General features: G+C 33.8%; 1 protein-coding gene across 3 annotated transcripts in view; it reads left to right on the top strand.

The window, feature by feature from the left end:
- Wdr72 (WD repeat domain 72) overlaps window positions 1-26,177 on the top strand; it is a 185,280-nt gene that overhangs the window by 46,789 nt on the left and 112,314 nt on the right. For all 3 annotated transcript variants that reach the window (XM_077109030.1, XM_076848584.2, XM_077109029.1), the window contains exon 13: window positions 7,004-7,206. In XM_077109030.1, coding sequence (XP_076965145.1) covers window positions 7,004-7,206 — 203 coding nt within the window. The remainder of the gene's footprint in view (window positions 1-7,003; window positions 7,207-26,177) is intronic.

The following is a 26,177-nucleotide window of genomic DNA, read 5'->3' as shown; positions in this document are numbered from 1 at the left end:
GATTTCTTTTCAATCCTTTTTTTTTTTTTTTCCTTTTTGGGATAGTAACTATTCCTTTTTTTTGACAAACTCAGTGAAACTAGTTGTTAACTGGTAGAAGGAAGTTTGACTAAGGGAGCTAAATATTAAAGCCATCCATTAATTGGTAGCAAGCTATGATAATTCTGTTGGTTGTAGAAAGCAAATATCAGTGGGGGTTGAAAAAATATTTATGTACAAGGTAGAAAATGCTCCAAATATTGGGCAAATTTCCATGGAAATAAAATCAAAGGAGGACCTTCTGACTGGAAGGAAATTAAAGTGTAAGTATTGCTGCTCCTTCCTTTTCCTTTACATCTCTAAGGAATATTTTTGTAAGTGTTCTCTTTTCTTGTGCTGTTGTTTATCACAATTGAAGGAGGCATCCTTTGTGATGAATACTTCTTGCCTAACATAGCCCAATACTTCAAAATCAGATTTCATAGCATGTGCTTCACATTGTGATTATTTGCTCTATTTAAAAACAAACAGAAAATCTGCAGGTGTCCTATAAACATTGATATCCTAATGCCTTAGAATAGACTGTATTATGGCAACATCCTGACTTATAGTAGTTTTGGAATCGTCGTCCTTCCCTTATTTTTATTTTCAGGGTGAGGGTCCGGGTGGAGTGGTACCAGGGATTGAACTCAGGGGCACTCAACCACTGAATCACATCCTTAGCCCTGTTTTGTATTTTATTATAGACAGGGTCTCTCTGAGTTTCTTAGAGTCTTTCCATTGCTGAGACTGGTTTTGAACTCCCAATCCTCCTGCCTCAGCCTACCAAACCACTGGGATTACAAACATGCACCACCTTGCCTGGCTCTTTCCTTTCTTCTTCTTCTTCTTTTTTTTTTTTTTTTTTTTACATTTTCTTTCTTCTTGATGTACAGAAACTGCTACAGGGTTTGTGCTGGTGTCTTGAAACATTTCACTCCAAATTTCCTTCATTTTGGCCTTCTTTATTGGAATTTAATCCTCACCCATCTACTGATAATGCCTAAACCTCTGTTTCTGCTCTGATCTCACCTGGAGTTCTATATGCATATTTAAATGGCTATCCTCAAACTTGGTGTGTATGGCAATAGAAACATCTCTATCCTCTCTGTATAAGTAGATAGTAAGAGGAGCCAAGTAGATGTGTTTTTTTCAGAAAGAGGCATTTATTGTAAGGATTCAAAAGTATGTTTCACAGAGATCAGTGGCTAGTCCTTAGGAAAAGACTGAAAACAAAATTAGAAAGTTGCAAGGTCTCCCTCAACCACCACCTCTTTCTGATTCCCTCTTTCCATCTTTGCCTCCTTCTCTCTGCATTTTCTTGTTTTTTTTTTTTTTTGTTTGTTTTGTTTTGTTTTTTCCTCATTTGACCAATATATTCTGCTTCTCAATCCACAGGGAAGAAAAAGACAACTGCACAGATCAAGCTAACATTGCATATTCAGAGACTAACTTGCAGTCTCCAATCCCCAGTTCTTGGGTTTCAGGAATGGCCTCATATCATAGTTGAGAGCTGGGCTAGGCTTCTGGCTCAGGTTCCTGCATACACCTAGTCTACTATTGGCCTCTCTTGAACCCTATAGTCCAAGTCATAATGAGCACAGTTGGTATTAACTCCTGCCACCCTAAGACCTTGCTATGTTCTGATACTTTATAGCTGCCCCTCCCCCACTGCCTACTGGGAAATGGTAAATTTTAATCTGTCCATTCAGTGAACATTTATTGAGTCCTGCTTTGTTCCAAGCTTATAGAATGCATACTTGCCCAATAGTTCAGCATCTGGTGAGGAAGCCATCTGGAATCTAAACAAGCAACTGAAATACACCAGTTACAAATGTGGTGAGTGCTGTAGAGAAGCTGGAATAGAAAGCAATGCAAATACTTGAGGAAGGCCTCTCTGAGAAGGTGGAAATTCAAGCTAGTACCCAGAAGATGAGATAGAGGTAGGAGGAAGGATTTGTTTGTTTTCTAGAGGGAAAAATAAAATAAAATCTAATTTATGCACAAGGGGAGGATGACATAGAAGAAAGTGGAGGTGAGAATAAACTTGTAGGTTAGGAGTTCAATTGTAATCGGAAGTGTAGCCATAGAAGAGAAAAAAAAAAAATCTTTGGAGTACTGATCATATAATCCATTAAAGAGTGCCATTTAGCCTTTAATTTATTCCAAACCCCATTCTAATATACTGAGAAGGATGAAAAAATAAGTCAAATATGTAATCCTACCCTTATTTTGATTATAACCTAGTGTGTTGAGAAAGGCTGATTATAAAGGTAAAAGTCTCAGGAAGAAGGATGGGGAGCCCAAGCTTCATATCCCTGTGACCTCAGGGCTGGGTTCAGGCAAATTTCAAAGCCAGAGAGCCAAGGTGGTTTATTAAAAACCCATAAGGTATGTTTGAGAAACTCTCATGTAATAAAGGGCACTGTCATATAGCACAACGCTTGATCTCTGTATGCCAAACCTCTAAGCTTTCTTCAAATGTTTACTTAATTTAATCCTCTGAGTAATCTGTGAGGTAGGAATTACTTTTATCCCCATTAAACAGATGAGGAAACTGAGGCATAGAAATGTAAAATAACTTGCTGAAGGTCTTACATCCTGTAAGAGTGAACTGAGTATTTCAGTACAGAGCAGTGGGGAGCCATAGTCTGCTCTGAACCACCCTGTTGCAAGGTCACCTTGGTGTCCATCTTGATGGACAGAGAAAACGTCTGCTAGACACAGGGCTGCCCACATGGCCACTAGAACGCTATAACTTAAAACATTTTTTTAATGGATGCTATTAGATGTGTTGAAATGACAGTGAAAGCAGATATACAAGTGAAAATATTGTCCATACGGGTTTAGGATCTTGACAGTCCTTCTGTTTTTATGCACTGACTTTTTTAGGGGAGGAGGGGTAACCAATTTTGGATCGTAAAACTTAATCCAGAATTGCTTATCAGGATGTTAAGTGTTCTAAGGTCTCTTTTCTTATGATTATCTCCTTTCTCTTATGTATCATAGGTTGAATATCCCTTACCCAAAATGCTTGTGACCAGAATTTAGATTTTATATATATTTTTAAATTGGGAAATATTTTTATAGACTTTACCAATTTAGCATTCCTAATCTAAAAATCCTAAATTCAAAGGGTCTAAAAACCTGGGACTTTTTTCCTTTTTCTTTGGTGCATTATATTTGTACACAATACTTACATATTGTTACATATTAGTACATGCACACAATATAACTATAATTTTTTGAGTGCCACGATCTTTAAGGAATAGCTTAGAACAAAAATAAATTGTATCAAAACTCATATTAATAAAATAAACAATAGAAAATATAAACTATTTACTCAAAATCATTTTATGCAATGACCAGATAGAGTTTACAGTTTACAGTGTTTTTGCACATCTACTTGGAGGGAAGAGATAGTATCGTAACTTTTAGGAATGCTTCACTCCTACATGTCTCGACATCTTTTCTGATCATGTTGAAACTGATTCCAATGGCTAAGTATAAGTTAAATTCTATTCTAATTATCATTAAGTTAACTTTAGGAAGCAAATGGTTTTTTGTTTTTGTTTTTGTTTTTTTTGAAATTAGAACTTGAATTAAATAATCAAACCTTCAGTTTCTGGTATTTCTGTAACATCAGGAAGCAGCAACTCTGTCTCTTGTCCAGTGCAAAAAAAGATGCAAAAGCATTCCTTGCCAACATTCCTCCTTATGGTGCTGCCCTCCCTCCTTGTTTGTGTTGTAGATATAGACTCCCTCTAGCAATTTAACTATATCCCTGAAGTAGCATAAATTCCATGAATAACATAATATAGTTAAAGGAACATTCTGCATCAGAAGTTATTTATCTGGGCATATCCATCAGGATCTACTCAGGGTGGAGAAGTGACATAGTGATTTAAGGAGAAAATTTCACATAAAGGATTGTGAACTATCACAAAGAATTTTCATATGAAAAAAAGGACTAGTAAGAAGTAAAAAGAACTCTAAAGAATATAGGAATACCAGATTTAAAAAACAACTTCTAGTCCTAGAACTGAGATAGCCTGACCAAGGAAGAGACGCTCACTCCCCCCACCCAAGGCTAAGCTCCTGAAGTTGCTGAAGAAGGTACAGATATTGTTACTAGATTGCAGAGAAGCTGCCATGGTGGGGTGTTGGTGGAACTTTACAGGAATATGCCCTCTAAGGTGCCAACTAGAGCGGTTTACAGAAAGTTGTCTTATTAGAAACACTAATAAGTTTACAGAACTGCCCAAAGAATGTGACAAAGGAACTTGGTGCTTAGGAAGCTCTGTTGCAAGAGAGAACACCAAACCAAGAAGGAAAAACCCTTTCCTCTGCTAGACCTTTCCATCAATCTCTATTCATAAAGGTTCACATTGTACTATCCACTAAAGGAAAAATATTCATGGAATTCATATCCACTTTCCCAGAGCAGGTAATAAAGGGTGAATTTGGATCTAATTTGGGGACGATAAAATGATAACTAGCACACATGGGAATCTCTAACCATTATCAGAATTTGACTAAGGGCTTTCAAAAGCTATTGTGTTGGACTTATTGCAAAATCAAATTACTGTTTTGAATATGTCGTTTTTTAAATTTGTCTCTATAACTTTTAAAGAAATTGACTCTAACACTTATTATGTCACATTTGTGCTTAAATTGGTTCTTTGAAACAAAATAATATCCATAATATTTCAAATATTTTTTAATTAATCATAATAGAAACTGTTACTCACAAAGTCGAATGTTTAATATTTTGTTAAAATGAGATATTTTTACTTATTAGTGAAAATAGCATGTTTTTTTGTTTTAAATATTGTAGCAAATTAATTTTTATATATGTTTCCTGCTCCTGTACTATTATTAGATTTTCAGGGAGCTCCAAGTACTCCTGGTCTGAATCATTCTTATTTACAAAACATTGTTAACATTTGTCACTGTAAATAGCAGAGTAGATGTTGGAGCAGATTAGTTATCTGTGTGTGAATACAAGTTTCTAGGTGAGCTATTGTCATTACTGAAAAATGCAAGAATTATAAGAAATAGTTGTACTTGTGTAAGATAGTATAAAATAAACCATATCAATACATAAATGTGCCTTATACATATATAGTATAAGGCACATGAGCCATGTGTTAAAGTGCATTAAATTATTTTTCAACAATCCTCAAAAGTTGGACATGGTGGTGCACTTCTATATAGTCTCAGCCACAAGGGAGGCTAAGGCAGGAGGATTGCTTGAGCTTTAGGAGTCTGTGTCCACCAGCCAGAGCAACATAGCAAGACCCTGTCGAAAAAAAGAACATCTTGAAATATTTTTAAAACATCATATTTTGATGAACTGCAGAAAACCTATGAGAAGAAAATATCTGACCCTGTGTTCCAACTTAGACTTCTTAGAAAGATGGTGAATTTTACAGGTGAAACAGTTAAAAGTTCTTGAATGCATTAATTTTAAAGGAAGCTGTAGTAACTAGTATCTTTGATTTGAGGAAGTTTTCTCATTCTTGAAAGAAAAGATTTTCTTGATGTTGCCAGCTTCCTTTTTTGAAAATATCAATCTTGATGTAAAATGAAAGCTTAAGAGAATGTCCATAAGTTTAATATTTTAAAGATGTTGATTTATGAATATAGAAAAATTATAAGAGAAAATATTGTTATAAGAGAGTCAAGACTAAAATTCTGTCTGCAAGATTAGCATGGTAGCTATTACTGGTTCAGAATCCAACATACCAACTAATGGTAGTTTAGTTTCTGCAAAGGAAGAATTTGAAAGAAAGAAGGAGAAATAAGGAAGAATTGGGATTTCTAATCTTCGAAACTATCTACCTATCTGAAGCCATCATGGTTTATAGTATATATTACTATTTTCTTATTGTAATTTTTTAGTTAATATTCTCTTATTACTATCAATAACAATTAATAATCTTTCTCCTTAAATAACATAGCTTTCTTTCTCAGCAGTAGAAAAGGAGTATGTGAAATCCATATTTAGGTATTATTTATCAAGTTTATTTCCCTTTGCATTTTTATTCAATTGGAGGAAAATGTGTTATAGTACTAATAAGGCAAATGAACTCATGAGATAGAGGTCATGATTATTTCATTGATTGAGTTTTTCCTGAGTGCATGGTATCATATTTTGTAAAAATACAACTATCTGTTAATTATTTTCTGACACTTTTGCTCTATTTTATGCTTGTCCTTTTAAATACTGTAGCAAATTAGTTTTCAGATGTTTCCTGCCCCTGCATTGCCATTAGATTTTAAAGGAGCTGGGACTTGCCAGCCCCTTTTTAACTCTCATTTGGACTTGCCAGCACCTCTTCTGGAACTGGAAGAATATCAGAGGTCGAGGGATTTATTTTCCCTTCTAAAAATATAAGAAATAAAACCTAACAGATATAATAACAACATACCAACAATAAAAACTGCAATGACCAAAGCGGTGAGGCATTTTCAGGCACTTTGGAAAGACATGAGACGGGAAAAAGAACAAAACATCTGTATTCCTATTTATCCTAATCATTCAAATTATATATTACCAACAGAAACATTGTCAATCTGGTGTCCAAGCCGACTGCTATTGACTCTGTTATTTGTGATTTGGAACACTAGGGGACAGCACCAAAATATTCCATCGCTCTTTGTTATTGATCACTTGCATACTGTATAATAAATAAGAGATTTCACTGTTAAAGACTATTGAATGTCTTGTTGATTTCAGCAGTTGAAAAAGCACACGAAGGAAGACAAGCTTTTCAAGTCTTTAATTTCACTTTGGGAGAGGGTGATTTGAATAATTTAGAAAAATCTCCCAGACTGGTTTGTTTGGTGTTTCAAGAAGATAATCAGACATGATAACTTAAAGAATTACGATTCTTCGGTTAAGAGTGTTTTGTGTTCTGTCTTTTTATTCTACGAGGATAAATATTTTGCTTAGATTTTTATTCCTACTCTTGTTTTCCAGGCACTTTGGAAAGACATGAGACAGGAGAAAGAGCGAGAATTATTCTTAATTGCTGTGATGATTTGCAGCTTCTAAAGCCTGAACCTGCACTTTCAGTTGCCTCAGAGACACATAAGCACAAAAGTATAGAACAGAGATCCTCCAGCTCCCACCAGCTTGGGCCAATACCTTGCCCTGGTCTGCAGGTGGAGTCTTCATGTAAGGTAAGTTCAAATCAAGTTGCTGCTCACCAAGAACATTATCAACTTGAGAAAGAAGTAATATGCATTCATAAATACATGGTGGCACTTAAGCCACAAAAATAGGAACTAAGAGATGATTGAATCTGCCAAGTGATCTTGGGTGAATTAGGACAGTTTTTGAATGAATATTATCCTTGCTATGGCATTATTATTTTTGACACAATAGGTTTCTGGCTTATCAAAATTTAAATCAAATTCTACATGGTTTTCAAAGAGGAGGAAAAGTTACATTCTGTAGTGTGTGTCCAACTTAATTTTCCATTGAGCTTATTTGACCTCTTTTAAACATATATTTGCAAATAAACAAGAAATTATCAACTAAATCATTGCATGGACAATGCTTTTGATATACTCAGCATCTATGGGTTCCCCACCTCTTTAGGATTCCAAGCCTTAGTTAATAAACAATGATAAAATTTGCATTTACTCTCATAAACCAGAAATTTGTACTACCTTGATTGTTTTTCACTTTTAAACATGATATTGTCATTTTATTTAAGAGATTGTTTTCCATCTTTTCTTCTTTACTTCATTGAGTTATCTCCTCAGCATGTTTGAACCATGCCATTTATATGCACATATCTAATGTATCTTCACGTAAACATATTTTCATAATGTTATCTAATATATGTAAATTTTATTTGTTAATGGCTGCATCATGCTTTATTGTTTTCTTATGGCTTAATGTATGGTTGTTTTTTATGTTCATCTATTAACTTTAGTTTTTTTCATTAAAATTATTTAAAGGACATGTTGGAAACAGGATTTCTAAGTCAAGATTTAGCTGATGAATGACATATTAGTATTTTCCATTATTTTAATGGTATTCAAATACCATTAATAACAATTTTGAATAAGACCATCTTTTATCTCATGTGTACATATATAGTTAGTGGTAAAGGATGTGTTATCATCAAGAAAGGCCAAGTGGCTGTCCAAGCCATGTCTCAGAGCAGCAGAGCTAGTAACAGGGTGCTAGTACATAATCATCACACTTTTAGATTTAGAGACCTGATTTAGATTTTATCGGAGTCCAGAATTTGTCAACTGAGTCAGAATTTAAGAACTGTGTAACATAACCAAACACCTAAAAATGAATATATAAACAAGAAAAACACTCATTTTACAATTGCCAATATAACTGGAATTCTGTCCATCCTCTAACACAGAGACTGGAACAGCACCAATTACCATAAAGGCACATTAATGAACATGAAGTCAGAGCCATAGGGTTCACTGAGCTCTGAGTCAAATACAGTCAACTCTTTCAGCCCATCACGCTACTATATTCCTTGGTCAAGACTGATATACAATGAAAAATTCCCAAAGATTGTATTTCTCTTCTTACTATTTTATTTAGACTAACCTATTTTGTTTATACCTTCTTCCTTCAGATGCTAAGTTCAGTACTTATGTAACATTTTTTTTCCCCCTTTTCTTATTTAGTCATTTATTTTAGGTTGTCAGAATCTGTTTTTTTTTTTATTTTATTTCTAACTTAAAAGGAGTTATTTTTAAAGGAAAATTGCATCGATACAATGAAACTTTTAACATTCACAACTGAACATAAGGTGGGAAATTGAATCACACATATAAGGTTGGGGTAAATAAAGTGCAGCCAGTGAGGGCTGAAGGACACACATTCCTGTCCGGAGGCTGCCTTGTTGCTCTCAGTAGACTGTGTGTGTCAGTGCGAAGGCTGCAGGAATGGTTGGGGAGAGCTGAATGTCTCTTGACCTGTGTGTTTCAGATGCTTAAGATCTGTGGGAGGAAACCTCATTCAAGTGCCAATTTTACTAGTTTAATTCCCAGAAGGTAAACTGATTGCTATTTCTTTCAGTTTCTTGGAGAACCTCAGAGCTACCCTTTAGGTAGAAATGATAGTATATATAAATTTCATTTTTTAAATGTAATTTGTAACTTTCTTATCTTTCTTGACTTCAGGAAGCAATAAAATGCCAGAGTCATTGTCTTCTACTCATAGGCTGATTTCAACTTTATTTTCTAACTGATGCCCTTTACCTTAGATGACTACAGTTTCCAACCTTTATTTTTTATAATTGGAGAGGAACTGAATTCAACAGGACTGTCACCTCCTTTGTTCTACATCTATACTTCTGTTGTTACTGTGTGTAATGTTAACTACAGATATTTTTATTTGTTTTCTAAGTTATATCTTTTCCAGTTTTGTACTAGGTATCTTCGTTACCTATCATTAATTTGTTCTTTTAACATTTCATCTTCTTAGAGTTAAGACTGTTTAGATTGTTTTATCTTAATCTTCTTTAATTTACAACCTTGATAAGTATGAAATTCAAAGGTGCTTTTAAGTGCCCCGTTCTCCTTGTTATTCACATAGCAAAATGCTTGCATAATTTTCAGAAGAAAAAAATCAACTTCCAAAAAGAGGATTTAAATCACGCTCATTTTATAGGTGGAAATATAGTAAGCCCATGAAATTCTGGGTGTCTAAGCTTACTTTATATTTCAGGATTTGTGTATGTGTGTGTGTGTGTGTGTGTGTGTGTATGAGATACAAGTGTTTTAGTGAGATACAAGTAAAATACTCTAATAATAGGTTGAACTAATGAAACAAAAGACTAGCATGTCAAACACATGAGTGAATGATTGATTTTTGTTTGGCAACATTAGGACATTTCGAGAATGTCATATTCAGTTTTTCTTCCTTCATTTAAAGAAGTGCTTAAGATTTGGGGAGAGGTTTAAAAGAAAACAGTAAATACAATAAAAAATTTAAAAAAAAAACACTTTGAAAATGGGTCCAATCTGAAATGTTAGAGAAGTTGAATTTGTGCAGCTAGACAAAGAAAAATCTTTGAGATAGGAGAGGATGGTCAGAGTCTTAAAGGATTTAATGGAATACGATATCATATTAGTGATGGGAAGCTGCTTTTCTTAGATACTGCTGAGGATAAAACAAGATAGAACCCTGTATAAATTGCAGTGGGAGGAATTTAACTTCAAAGTAGGGAATAAACATCCTTGTTAATATCATTTCTACATGGCGAAATTTTTGTAGCTTTCTTGTATTTCAAGGAGAAAAGGCCTTTTTGTCTGGGATTGGTTGGTTTTAAATTCCTAAATTCTGCATTTTTTTTGCCTGAAAAGTGAGTAAAAGGAAAAGAAGGATTATGTTAACTGCCACATTTTAGGCCCATTGTAATGTCCTGGGAATGCCTTCTGCTGAGCTGACTTTATCTCTAGAGTGGGTCTCAGCTCCCCTGGTTGCTTATTTAGAGCTTTGCCTAATGTGGTGGCCATTAAGCACATGTGGCTGTTGAGCACTTGAACTATGGCCAGCCAGCACCACATGTTAAAATGGTTATATTTATCATATGTAAGGTTAAATAAAACATATTTTTAAAGTCAATTTCACCCATTTCCTTTTTTTAATATGTCAATTTAAAATTACAAACCTGACTTGTGATTTGCTTTTTATTTGTATTGAACCCTGGTGAACAAGATCAGGTTTAAGTAGTTTTTGTAGAGAACCAAATAGTAAATATTTTAGGCTTTGCAGGCCAGATCTTTGTTGTGGTACCTACATAAGTCTGCTGTTGAAGCACAACAGCAGCAATAGACAACTCTTCAAGTGTGGTTGTATTCCACTAAAACTCCACTTACAAAACAGGCAGTGGACCAGAGTTCATGCACTGGTTCTAGGTTGCCAGCTCATGGTCTCTCCTGTCCTGTCTGGACTGGGGGTCATAGTCAAAAAGAGTCAGTGCTTCCTATTTCCCCTCCATATCTAAAGTTTTAATATAGCAATTCATCCTAATCTTATGTACCAGGTAGAGTGTAACCCAAAAGACCCTATATCAAGTCTATTCTCTTACAGAAACTAGGAACTCATATCTATTTGAAAACCATCCTTTGTGAAAAACAAATGTACAAATTATGGCTCCCAATCCAAATGAACTTTTTAAAATGGAATTTTCTTTAAATAATGCACTTATATATTCACCTTTTTTTAAACTGAAAAACTGATTATAATTAAAGAATACATTTGCATTTATTTCCATTCTGGCTGAGCTTTCTAGAAATATGACTGTATTTTTTTAACTACGACCTCTTGTAAGACACAGATGGTGCCTTGTTAGAACATCAAAAACTGGATCCCACTACTACCTATACCTTATCAGAATGAAAAGTTAGTTCTTTCATATTTTATGACACCCAAAAATAACCAAAATGAACAGGTAAAATTCCCAAGTAATTATATTTGAACATTTCACCTGTAAATTTACATGTAAATATTAAATGGTAATTCATAATTGTAATGTTACAACTTGTGGCTTAATTTACTTTTTATTTAATTATATTATCAAATTGTATCACTTCAAAAAATAACAGTATCTACTTGAAAATAATTGCATTTTGTAAGCATAAATCTTCCATGTTGCATGACACTTCTCACTTTTTTGACAGATAATTAATTTGGGTTCTGTTCTTTTGGATGTTTAATAAACAATATATGGTTATTTTTCTAATGTGGAAAATATCTTGCATTGATTTTATACAATTTGGAAGAAAATAGACTTCCTATTAAACATGAGAGCACTCAATGAAAATACAATGATTTCTTTCTGTAAGCATTAGATTAAAATTAAGTACTCTGATTTAATGAATCCCAGCTTAAAACTTTAGTGCTTAAATGGTAACACCCTTTGTAGTAACACAGGGTAGGCAAATACAGAATAGGGGAGAAGTCTACAAGGCAGTTTCCTGTATGACTATATTTGAAATGATGCAAATTTTTGGCAATGTGTAGCCATTTCTCATAAGTCTTTTATAAATAATTTTAACTGCTCTAAGTTAAATAAAGACTTCTATAATACATAACAAGCTTAAAAAATAACTTCTTTATAAAGAATGTCCCTTTTCTCTGTGGCCCAAGTTGAAAAAAAATTTTTTTTTTTTAAAGCGACCTCAGTCATGAGGAAAACTATGAGAAGCAGATTACAGCTTTGTTTCAAAGCAACTGAGGCGGTCTTAGTCACTGGGACAAGTAGGAAACACACCATGAAGTAACTCCAGCTGTCTGCCTCACAAACAGAAGCCACTCCGAATTTCCTCACAGGACTTCAAAGGCTGGCTTGTATCTAAACATTTGTTGGCCATGTAAATCAGAGGCACAAAAGGAGAATGCTTCTATTTCATGGTGCACGGCTGATGTGAGTTCCACATTGTGCTGCACGTGCCGGCGGGGAGTGCCAGCAACAGAAGGACACTGTTCTGACTCGTGTGACAAATGTAGTTAACACCAGATCCATATTAATGTTGTCAAGTTCCCTTGATGTATTTAAACAGATTTTAATTATTTTCAGCGTCCAAAGGCCTGAAATATATAGCCTAATAGTTCTTCAAAGAAAGCTTACTTAATGTGTGAATGTAAAACCTCTCATAAAAATGAAACTTTTATATTGGCCTTAGTCATTGACATAGGTTATTCATCAAGTCAGCAATTTGTGTGGCAAAGTGCCATTTGAATAGTGTATTGTTAGGATACTTATGGTCCACTTGACAAGGGCTCTTGCTGTAAATAGTGCAATTTGACTCCAGCTGTTAAAGAGTGGCTTTGACAGCAGCCACATAGAATGGAGATGCCTTACTGCACCGCTGAAAAATCAATATTGGGTTCTTGTTCATAGTAACCTGTTCTTTTCCCTTCTGTAGATTTATAAACGACCATCAACGGTTTATAAGTGGAAGTTTAAATATTGTTTTAAATGCAATTCACTGGAGTTTCAAATTAAGACCCGTGATAATGGTACGAATGTGGAGTTTTAGGATATGATTTTCAAACCCTGGTTCATGTTTAGTCACAATGACAGCTAAGTTGAATTTGGATTCTCTTACTCAGTAGAATAGAATTAGTATAAAACAGACTCAAAATCGTGTGCCTATTGTACATGTGAGCCCAATTATTTCTTCTTTGTGATTTTTCTTATCAGTTTGTCTTCTTCATCCCTCCCATCTTCTCTGTGTTTACCTTTTTGTATAGATGGCAGAGTCCTTTGTGACTGTGCCCATGGCAACACCCACAGATGTTGACAACCAGTGTTGTCTCCAGTGTTATTTTCCTAAAGCAGTCTTGCTGGTTTTGAAGAGTTTTCTAGCAGTTTTCAGCACTACAAGGTTGCTATGATACCTGACTGGCGGTAATAGATATTGAATCTGTTAATTACAATAACTACACACAAGGGCTCTTTTTTGATTGGGTTTTTCTACTGTTGCTAGATGTTATGTTTAAAGTACAGAAGAGGAAATGAAATTATATTCTCAAGATGAGAAAAAAAAATATTTCAAGGAAAGTCTTGAACATTATGAAAAAATTCAAGTTATAAAAACCTTTTAGCTGACTATTGATTTCCTAGGATTACAGACATAATTTATTTAAATTAGCTCTAGTTTTGACTGAATTTGATTTTGAATTTTTACTGTTGTTTACCTGAGCTGTTGGAAATCTTCGTCAAATGTTGCTGAGCAGAATTTGAAACAGCTGTCATTGTTAACATGGAAAATGCCTTTTTCAGTGAGACAGTTAAAATAACTGTCTTCCCATTACTAACCAACTCTGCATTTATTGAATTTGTGGCTGAGATAGCAACTGAAAATTCATAAAGCTGATAATATAATTGTGAACGAAGACCTTTAAAGCTGATTCAAGGTCGATGTTATTGTTTTTATAATTGCTGATAGGCAATCCTGATTTCTACCAGAGAAAGGGTTTGCTCGGCTCTGGCTTTAGCTGATTTTAAAAATGTTATCTCTTCTGTTAATTCTAAAATAAGATTTTTCAACTGAATGTATGTTTATATCATTTCTTTAGTGCTAAATTTAGCCAAGATCCACCTCAGTTCCCCTCCCCCAAAATATTTAATCATCCCTGTTAGAGACATGGAGATCTAAGATTACAAATCTCCTTTTGAATTAAATTCTGTTTGCATTCATCCATTTACTTGACTGCAAATCTCACTTAGAAACATGGGGAAAAGTTAAGCATATCATGCATTTTAATTTTGCATTTAGCTTCATCTAAGGAAGGTGTACAGCATGAGTATAATTTATTAAAGCATGTCTTTAAGTTTGCCTTTATATTTTTCTTTTATAAATATTATGAAAATATGAATCCTGTAATCATGTTCATACCACATTACCAACTCATAATCATTTAGAGATTTTTTTCTTTCCCTTCTTTCTTCTTTCCATTCTTTTTTCTTTTCGGTTGTAAATTATTTTTCTTTTAAAAAAATATGTGACTTTCAAAATTTGTTACATCTCATAGGACCCAAAAGATGGATTATTTAACCTGCTTAAATGGGTCTAAATCTGCTGAGGCAAAAATTCACTGCAGTGGGTCTGAGTGTTCTATTATTGAGTAACTCTGGTTTTGACTACAAGGTGTTGATAAATGTTTCACCTTTTAAGAAACAGAATGTTCTTGAAAATCAGATCATTATCTTACCTTAAGAATAGGTTATGTTTTTATCTATTTTATGAATAACACATGGGATGATATTTTCAGGAATAAAAAGTGAAGTTTGTAGAAATTCAATGTTGAGTTAACTCAGAGTTAGTTGCTTATAACAGGAAAGAAAAGGAGGAGAATAAAATCTTTCTTCTTGAAAGCTGGTAATATCACTTATTGACTGAGTGTACCATCTGGACTCATTTAAAGAAATCCCAACAGGAGCACTACTTCTGTACCAATGACTTATGTTGGAACTGGCATTGAGAGAGCAGAAAATGCAAAAAAGTTACAGGAAGCAATTCTCTGAAAAGAAAGCATTTATTCTCATGGAATATTTCACTTGTACTATTAAAAACAAAATGTATTAAGACCCTAGCTTTATTTATTAGAACTAAGGGCATGAATATATATATTATTAGAAAATATATCCAGCCAACATTGCTGTCCATTTTTCTGAATTGGATTGTAAATAGTGATATCCCGAAAGTGCCACCAGTTCTCTGCATCCCAAAATGACAATCACTATTTAATAATTATCTTTACTCTCGTTAACTACTCTGAAAACAGCTGTTTTCATCTTAAAATAATCCTGTGTAAACCTTTTGGTCCAAGTATGATTGTTCCTGCTAGACATAAAAATTATCGTAGCAGGCTGCTGAATGCAGTTGGGACTTTCGTATGCATGTATTTAATTCTGTGCACAAACAGGACTAAAAACTATAGTTGTGTTTTGTCTTCAGATATTGTCTTAGACCAGATGGTTTTTAGAAAGCCATTATGAAAACACAAAATACAAAGTCCTGCTCACCATCACTATTTTCTTCCTAGCTCCCACTAGAGGTCTCTTGTCATTATATAAAATTTGACTTTCTTCATCTACTCTCTGGTAGCAAATGTGTTTTCCTTTTTCTTATCTCTCTAGCTAATCCTTGTGACATGGCGTGACATCAGTGGTGTGATTGTATGGTAGAATGTGGACAAAATAACATGGGTCCTGTCTCTTCCAATAATTACCATGAGGCTTAAATGAGGTTATCATTTGCTAGCTGATATGACTCCCCAAATCTATGAGGTTACCTAAGTCTAGAATTTTCACAAAGTTTTTTATCATGTGATTGTTAGTCTAACATTTTTAATCATCAACATCTAGCTTTTATTCAACCCTGTCAATTACAATTCAAATCAAGTTTGTGAATAAGAAATTATCTGTCTTTGAGGTTTTATAAACATGTTTGATTTTCACTTATGCTAATTATCAGGTTAAATAATCTTTAGACCATGATTTTACCTTGATTTTTGGTGTTATCAAGGATGGAATTAATGTGATAGCAGCAGAAAACTATAAGTTGTGAGTATATCTTTTGATAATTCCATTAATCATAACCAAGTATGCCCTAAAATATACACCTGACTTAAATGATCTACCCTTCTGTCTTAGTAAAGATAAAAGCTGGAATAAGATACAGAATATTCAATGAGTTGTACCATGAGCAAGCTTCTGGATGATACACAGCACTTAACACCATGGCTTGCTTCACTATTCTTGTGAACCTATGGCGAAAGGCCCAGCTGTGGCCCAGAGCTTGATGTTTTTATGTCTTACCTAACATTCTGTGTCCTCTAATTCTAGGACTGAGTTTTTGTATTGCATCATCATACACTTTGTAACAAGAATAATTGTAAAAATCTTTTTACCCTTCACTAATGAATAAAATCTAAGGATTTGGATCCTTACTATATCTATCTGTAAAAAGGGCGTAATAAATGGGTACTTAAATCATAGTCAAATCATGAAGTATAATAGGGCCAAGCAATTTAATCTACTACAGTCTCATTATGTATGAATGATACATCACATCTCTTAAAGCTTTTGTAGCCCTCCTGTGGTTACCTGTCTTCTTGATAAATCATTTAATATGATTGCTTTTAATTCCCATTTTCAGGATATGCTGAATTTCATTCAGAGTGAATATGCAGCACCACATTACAATTAAAAGTTCTAATTGATTTTAACCATCCACTGGTAACTTTTTGTTTACTAACTCTGGCCATGTTGATGCATGTCAAAACCTAGAATGTAGCCCCTTGAATATTTCAGAATGGTCATCAAATTACAATTGTTGATCAATACTTTTATTCAACTTTTATTGTATCTACTCAAGTAGGAATTACACCTGTACTTTTCTTATTAAGAAAAACTTCTGAACTTTAAATTTGATTTGGACACTTGTCATGAGGTCAGGGTAAGTATCTTGTAAGGATTACACATATTCTTCATCCATGGGAGTATCCAGTCTGTTGAACTTGCATTATGGCTTATGAAATAGCTTTTTCAACTTCCACCAGTATGATCTGCATGGGAAGAAAAGCCTGGAAAATTGAATTTCAATTATTCTTAATCTGAACTGCACTCATCCTTGACATAAAAATCAAAATATAAAGCATATATGAGAGAGAGATTGAATATCCACTGTAGGTTTAGAACCATAACCCAGATATTTAATGCCCAGATACTTGGCTCCATTAAAGAAACTCATATTTCCACTATAGCTAGTCTTCTGCCAGCATGTTTTTTCTTGGATTCTTCATCTTCTTGTCTAAGCTTCAGTGTCATTTCCTTGTAAGTAGTAGCCCACTTCCCAGTACTGTCTTTCTCAGCATCCTATTTTTAATATCATTTTTTATCTTTCTGACTGTCTACTACATTATAAATTTGGAGAGGGTGGCAACCTATTCCACTAGTCTATCATGACATCCATTTCACCTAACACATGTCTGACACATCGCAGACATTCAGAAATATTTGTTGAATACGCTCAAGAACTAATAACTACTAAAGTCTAGACATGAAAAATAGACAGCAAAGTGGAGGATACTTCATTTTTTGAATTATAAAGAAAAAATAAATAAAAATACTAGAAAACATTATGTATTTATTTTTCCATTTAATTGCTTTAAGTCCAATTGGGTTTTGTGTGACTTGATTTTATAGAGAGTAGTGCCTTAAAAAAAAAAAAAGTCCAATAATAGCAAAAAGGCTATTAAAACACAATAGCTAACTCATCGGTATTTAGATACCATTCTCAATCAATTCAAAAGTTTATAATAAAAAGTTTATTAAATAATGGTAATGAAATTTAGAACAGTCAGCACTTTGGGGAGGAGTGATTCCCCATAAGCAAGGTGGGTACCTTGTGAGCTGAAAAAGACTCAGGAAGATTAAAAAGCAGTGTAGTTAAGATGGCTTCTTTCACCACCAAAGTTTACAGTATTGCCCCATTTACTTGTCCTTAAATCTTAGACTTTGTTTTTCCAGTAACAAAATTATCTAAAATAAGCACTCAAAAATAGCCTGAGGATTGTATTGTATATCATAAGCCCTCTACTTCCCTAGAATAATTACTTTGCTCAGCCCTCCCCTCAATACAAAACCCCTGAAGCCAGCAACAATCTAATCAACAGGTTTGTAATAACTTTTAGAAATGTAAGTATAATAAATATGAAGAGGCCTTATTTATGTTTTATTTCCCAAATGCAAAGACTCTGGTACAATTCTTCATCCCTCAAGTAGCAAACACAGATTCCTGCTTTTGTAGATCATTTGAAAATTGCTTCACTCTCTTTCTCATTAGAGAATGGAGAAGAGAGGGCTAATTACACTCTGATATATATGACATTAAATACTTTTATATAACTCATTGTAGTGACAAAGGTGGTACTGGATTAGTAGTCCCAGGAGGCTCCAAGCCTTATAAGATTTCCTTTTCTTTATTGTCTCTTAATAACCCATTTAGATCCCAGTGATGAGGCTCTTCAATAATTTCTAGTAGGTCAGTGTTCTTCTAGGTGCAGGCTCTGCTGATTTCAGTCTCTACATATCTCTTCCTGCTTAATGTCATGTACAACAGTTGTCCTTATGTACCTAGTTAAATGCCATCTTTATGCACATATTAGTTAACTTGTAAACTGCCTAAGGATTACCTAATTATAAGTATTTACTTTATCTTATCAAATAGGCTGTAAACTCCTTGTAAATAAAGAATACTATGTGACTTTTGTAGAATGCAATGCAAAACAGAGTATTCACTCAACAAATATTCATTGTATACCTACTATGTGCCAGATACTCTTCATGATACTAGGAATCTCAAGATCCCAGTGTTCATGGTCCATAAGTTTCTAGTAAGAAGGAATAGATCATAACTTACATGTGTACACACACACACACACACACACATACACACACACATCAGATAGCAATAAAGGCTCTGCAGGGAAGCAATGTGTTGGAGTTCATATAAATTTACTGTAGGCTGAGGGGTCATATAATATCAGAGAAGGGGTAGCATTTATACTGTTCACTTAGCTGAAAGGAGCCAGCCATTATTCGGTGGGAAGAATATTGTATGCAAAGCAAGCAACTACAACAAAACAACTAAAGTACAAATAAGCTTAATGTGGTCATTGAAACCAAGAGAGCCAGTGTAACTCAAAAGGGTCAGTGTAACTCAAGGGAGAGAATTAGGAGTTGCTAACTGAAGAGAAAGGGAGGGCCCACCATGCTGGATGTGACAGTCCAAGATAAGGAGCTTGAGTTCCAGGTACTGAGAAGAGTCTTTCTTGGTTTTACCCAAAAGGAGTGATATGCTCTGATTTATGTTTTGAAAAGATCACTTAGGTTACTATGTAGAAAACTTGAATAGAGGAGAGATGGTATCAGGGAGAGGAGGCCATTGCATAGTTGAAGCAAGAGAAGGAAATTGTTAGGTGATATAGAGTTTTTGAATATCTTCAGTAAAAGCTATGATATGCTATATGTGACTAATAGACCTAGGTCCCAATGGAGTCACCATAGATGGTGATGCCAACTCTGTCCACAGAGTGCAGGATGTTGTGTTAGATCATCTTCTGATGTAGGGAATAGTGGGTCTAAAAGCCCAGAATATAAAGGTGAATGGTGAGTAGAAGTTTGGAGAGGTGTAGATATGACTGGAGATAGAATGCATAATGAGGAGTAATGCAAAATAATGTATTGAAATTTTGTAAACAAATAGATATTTGAATCTGGACTTGCACTTATTCTAATTATTGACTCTTGTGCAATGTTGTACAACAGATTACTAGAGCTAATTCAGTTTAAGGACTGAAACTTTGACCCCTACTAATTAATAACTCACCATTTTCCCTCCACCCAGCCCCTGGTACCACAATTCCACTGTGTGTGAAATTACTTTTAGATATCTCATGTAAGTATCTGTCTTTTTGGACTAGTTTATTTCACTTGGCATAATGTCCTCAAGGTTCATTCATTTTGCACATATTGCAGAATTTCCTTCTTTTATAAGCCTGAGTATTATTCCATCACATACATATAACACATTTTTATCCATTCATCTGACATTGGACATTTAGATTATTTCCACATCCAAGTTATTAAGAATAGTGCGGCATGGAACACAAGAGAGGTAATATCACTTTGAAATCCTGATTTCAATCTTTTGGATAAACACCACATTCTTGCCAACACTTGTTGTGTTGTGTTTGTCTTGGTTTGGGTTTTATGATAGTGTCTTGGTGAAGTGATATTTCATTGTGGTTTTGATTTCAATTTCCAGGATAAATCCTGAGCATTTTTTCACAACCCATTGTTCGGTTTTATATTTTCTTTGGAGAAATACCTATTTGGTTCCTTAGCCCATTTTAGTTGGATTATTCGTTTTTGTTTGTTTTTTGCTATTGAGTTGTAGTAGTTCCTGGACTTGGGCTTTCAAGAACAATGTATAGTATATTTACAGTGGAAAATCCTCTGAATGACATAAAAACAACAACTTAACATTGAGTCTTGTCAAAATGTAACTTACTTAAATAAAAAGGGTTTATATCTTAATTTGCATTCTTTATATTGTGGTTTTACTTAGTAAAAACATTTTTGTATGCATTTGAAGTTAATTAGGATAAACTGGGATTAGCAACCTTTTTCTCTAAAAGGCCAAATGGTAATATTTTGGCTTCTTGGGCCAGCAGTCTGTCGTAATGACTCAACTATGCCTTGTCATACAAAGCCACCCATAGAGGAAACATAAATAAAAGATTTTCTGTGTCCCAATGATTTTTCCTTTACAACAAGAGGAGATAGGCATGATTTGCCTGGCTAGCCAGCCAGCCACGGTTTCCTGATCCTTACAGTAGGCAGTACCGTGATTAGATTGTGTTTTAATTGAGTATATTAAGCCTCAAGAGGAGCAGTGCATCCTTTCCACTGGAAAGAATTGTGGTTGATTGCTGTTATTAACAGCTTTCTTGTAATGTTCTCTCTTTGCTAAAACTTAACAGCTATTTTCACTGAATTGAGAACTTTGGTTTGTGAGATATAATGTATCTTTATAGAGGTTTTTGTCTTATTTCCTCTGCTTCTTAACTTCTTTAAGGTAGTGTACAAACTTGGTCTTATCATTCAGTTGCTAGGGAGGAATAGGTTATTGAAGTATGGTTTTTGGAAAGAACTAATGTCTTCAGTTAGGTATTTTATAAACTTTAGCTTAAATTATACACTTTTTGTTTTTTTTAAACTATGCACTCTCTAGGTATTGATTTCAATTTAACAAGAATGTGTTGCATTGACTGAAATATCTGGTGACCACACAGAGACATATATCCAAAATAGCCTTGTGGCTGGAGATTCTTTGTGTTAATACACCTAAGAATCATTCAAAAGAGAAGCTCTCTATAAAATTTTGTCTCTTGCTCTATTTAGTGGTAAACCAATTCTGACTTGGTTGTTTTTCCCTAGACTTACACCTTTCCTGACCTTTTTGGCCAATTATAAGCTGATTAGTATGATGTTTAGAAAGCATTGACATGATGTCACTAACTTAAGTGTCATAGCTGGGAAGCAAAGGTGTTTGGAGTAAGTCCAATCCACATATTTATAGCACACTTCTTTTAATTAGTTTTCATCTCTAGAGGCTGAGTTCAGAGTAATTTAGCAACACATACTTGTTATCTTAATTGACAGTTATGTACTGGAAAAGAGGTTAAAAGAAATTTAAGAAAATAGTAGCTATTTATAAAATCCATATGGGAAACATATCTTTCTGCCATGTGTGAGTTGGCTTTTTAATGAAATTGCTTTGGAATTTGATATTAAAGTGTTTTATTTCTATTTTGTGTCTTTGAATTTTTAATAAGATGTGAAGTAGACCACCTTTGAATATAAATTGTCTTTCAACTAGTTGTATCCACCTGTCAAAAGTGTGAGGAAAAAAGTGGTTTCTTGGTCTTCTAGCAATCTTTAGGTGACACACGAAGCACATAAGCATGAGAGATCACATTTCATGGAATGGAAAGAGCACTGAACTGCGAGTAGTCAGTTTGTGTTCTGATTTCATCTTTTGGCACTTCAGTAGTTAGGCTGATGAAATGAATAGCCTGTGGCTTTGAATTGGTCACCAAGCCTCTATTGGGTGTCTTCAGTCTGTGGGTCCATCCCTCTATTGATATCAAGTTGGATAACACCATATATATCATATAAAGATAACCCAAGTTGATTTCTTCTTCACTGCATGTGAACCGAAAGCATGTGTAGACATACTAGTGAATACATAGATATAATTTCTGAGATTCTATTTCATCTATAAAATTCTGTGAGATTTTGTGAGAAAGTATAATTTCTCTCCAGGTTTCTATTTCAAAAAGTTAAGCATCTTCCTAGATGTCACGATTATGAATGATTTAGTTTTCTTTTGTCTGTGTTATATTTTAATGCTGGGTAAACAGTAATAGTGCTATTCATTAAAGGCAAAACCAATAGAGCAAAAACTAAGTTAAGGCTCTTTTTCAAATGTCCCTCACTGTCTAAATTATAAAAATTATCAGTGTATATAAATTTCTTTAATCTCTACTATAATTCAGAATTTGGTGTTTATGTTAACATTTCACATTACACACTATTATGATTTTCTAATAGTTGAACATATATTTTCAATTTTATGGACAAAGTCATTTTTTAGGTTGTTTGTGTGCAGAAATAATTCTGAACCTTCACATTTTGTTCCTAATATGTAACCAGATATATCTATCATTCTAATGGAGTTCTTCTCATAGCTTTGCTCCAAAACAGAATATCCTTTCTATATTGTCTCTAGTACTGATGATAGCCTACTCTTTGGAGAAATATTTTGGCTTCAGCAGAATGTTAGATAAGTTTACCAGCAAATACTTTTAGTTATTCATGGATATATATAAGTATATATGTATATATATGTGTGTGTATGTGTGTGTGTGTGTATATATATATATATATATATATATATATATATATATATATATAACGAGAATTACTTGCCATAATTCTTGTTTGATCCATACCTCAACCTTATTGACACTCCTCCCACCCCTGAACTCTCTCAAAGTCTTTCCTTGAAGTGGATTTCTATCACTGCCTAGAAAGATTCGTTGTGTTTGCTTTTGGGAATTACTTCTAATATCCTGAAACTTTAAATTTGGTATGAGGTTTCAATCCCTTTGCAGAGGCCACATGTGTAGTTGTGGTTCTTATTTGGAGGAGGATGGATTTGTTCCCAGTTTTTCTCTCATCTGTTGGCCAGTCTCACTCCAAAATGCCCTGGAACATTTCTTCTGACTCTGGTAATGTTTATCTTATTCCTTCCCTTCCTCTTGCCCTCACTCCTTTATCTTGGTCATTAAAAGTTCTTCAAAAAGTGTCAAGGACTTTTTGTTACCTTTAAATCAATTATATATATATATATATATATATATATATATATATATATATATACAATTTTTTACTTACTACAAAATCTGTTTGTGTTACAGAAATTTAGTTGATTACTGAGACATTATTTTGAAAATACAACAGGATACTAGTTGCATGTATTTTATAAGCACAAAATATAGAAATTTAAAAATTTTGAATTATGTGGATTTGGTTATTATTTCACTTACAACAAATCAGATGTTTGTTTGTTTCTAAGAATTAAAACTAAAATTGACCCAGAAATTTTTGGGAAAAAAGTTGTGTTTTTGTTTTGTTTTGTTTGCACTTCTGGGGATCTGAACCTAGAGTCTCATGTATGCTCTCTATCTCTAAGCTATACCTCCAGCTTGCTAATTCTCTTTTTGGCCATTAAAAATAAATAAATTTATGGAGATATAATTGTGATTTACAGAACAGTGGCCACATTTTAAGAGTGATACAGAAACACTGATTTTTTAATAAGTAAACGTATTGCCTTATTTCTTGAAGAGAGGATGACACTTCATCTAGGTTCATAAGGCCAACAATGGCTCATGTATGTTGTTACACTATAATTACTAATGTCACACTATTTCACTGTAAAACATAGCCTCATTTGAATAATAAATTTTATGATTATTGTTTTTAAGGGAGACCCAGCCTTTGCTTTAAATAAAGAAAAATATATGCATTGCCTAACAATTTCAAAATACTCAAATAGAACAAGGTGATACACAAACACAAATGGATAAAATAAAGCTTATGCTTAAAAAATTTTTCCTTTTATATTCAGATATGCAAAAATACTAGAATCTCTTTCTAGCAGGTAAATTACATAATGTAAGAGAAAAATTATATCTAGTACAAATAAAAATCTTCATTTTTATTTCATTCAATATTTACTGTCTTAGTATGTGTATGACAGTTTTCTTAGTGCATTATTAATTTAAAAAACATGCACAGCACATGGCACCCTGAATTTTAAAATGGGCTATTATTATATTTGTTAAAATGTAACCAAGTGACTGCTAGATCCTCTTTACAAAATTCTACTCTTCCTCAGACTTTAAATCCAAAACCTGAAATTAAAAAAGAAACAAGCAGTTTTGCACATTAGCCAGAATGAGATTGTGGTCTTGAGAGATTTTGTCGGACACACCAATAATATTTTATACTCATAAACCAGTTTGAAGTCTGAAACACAATTTCATTTATCTTTATATTCTAAGTTTATAGTGATGCAGAAGTGTCCATCTGTTTGGCTGAGATTGCTTCAAATTGTGAGTGGTCAGAAAGACTTAGATGATAAAGGTCAAAGGAGACTCTTGACCCTGTGATACTAGCCAAAGCAATTGGAGTATCTGGGCTGATATATAGTTATATACAGTTTGCTAAAGCAGCCTCTACTTTAATTGGTAATGATAGCAAGAATACACAGTAAAGTCATTGCTGAAAGAAAACAAAAAGTATCCAATATAGTAATTTATTACCAGTCAGTGGGTTTCACGCACTAGGTTGTTTTACCCCTGCAGTGGTGAGAGAAAGCAAAAAGGTACTCTAACACTTAGCTGAAAATGGATGCCCTGCTGATACCCAGGATGCGTGGTGGCCCCATGATTGCCCGTGCCATTAGCTTGGTAATGTTGTCTCTATTGTAAACTCAGCTCCCTGTGTTCTTCCTGTGCATCAGCTGCAGATTGAGGGCTTTCTCCTTTGTCTTCTATTTGCACTGCCAATCATGCTGCTCTCCACCTGACCAGATGGAGGAAGACAGTTTTACTGCCAACAACTATCACCAGAAACCTAGGGCTTGAAGAATCTAAAAATGAATGGCTAGCACTTTCAATTGCACCTTATTGTTTGATTTATACATTGATGGGATATTTGCTCATTCCTCTTGGTCCACAGTAGTTTCCGGATTTTTCATATATTTTGTACGAAAAATATACGTATATTTCGTATATTTTATTACTTGCATATCTTTTCCTGCTATGGTTTCCTATGAAATTAAGCCATTTATTAGGCTTGCTAATGTGTATTGGATGCAGTATAGGCAAGGCCCTTTGTAGATCCTTTTCATTTAGTTAATCATTAAAAAAATCTTTTTAAAAATATTTACTGATTTCTGTCAATGAAGATAAAATTCCTATGGAGAAATATAAATGAGCTCTTTTGAACATCTAGATTTTTTTCTATAAAAATATCTTAAGATAAACTATATAGCAACAAGAAGAGATAAAGAGACTTTCCTAATTGCCAGAACAGACACAGTAAAATAAATCTTATTTCACATTCACAATGGTATAGGAAAGTTGCAGTTTGTGTTTTGGGTTTATGTTTGTGTGCACTTTTAAGTACTTATAAAACAAGTAAAAATCAATTGTACTTAATTTTTTCAAATATTTGAGTTTCCTTCACAGATCTCTTCATTTACTTTATGGATACCCGCTTCCCTTAAATCATGATAGATGTTTATTCCTAAAATAATCATATAGAAAACACTTAAGTTAGCATTTATGTTAAACGCAAAACTTAAATTTGATTTTGGTTTTACAACTGAAGGTCCCAATAACATATAAATGTTTGTTTACTGTATACATTTTTAATGGGTAAAATAGTGTCTTATACATTTAGTTTCCCTATATAAAATTAAATCATATTGTGATTCTCCATGGAAATATC

This window comes from Callospermophilus lateralis, chromosome 3 (genome assembly GCF_048772815.1).
Source record: "Callospermophilus lateralis isolate mCalLat2 chromosome 3, mCalLat2.hap1, whole genome shotgun sequence".
Classification (NCBI taxonomy): domain Eukaryota; kingdom Metazoa; phylum Chordata; class Mammalia; order Rodentia; family Sciuridae; genus Callospermophilus; species Callospermophilus lateralis.
This window is presented reverse-complemented; position numbering and strand designations above follow the sequence as displayed.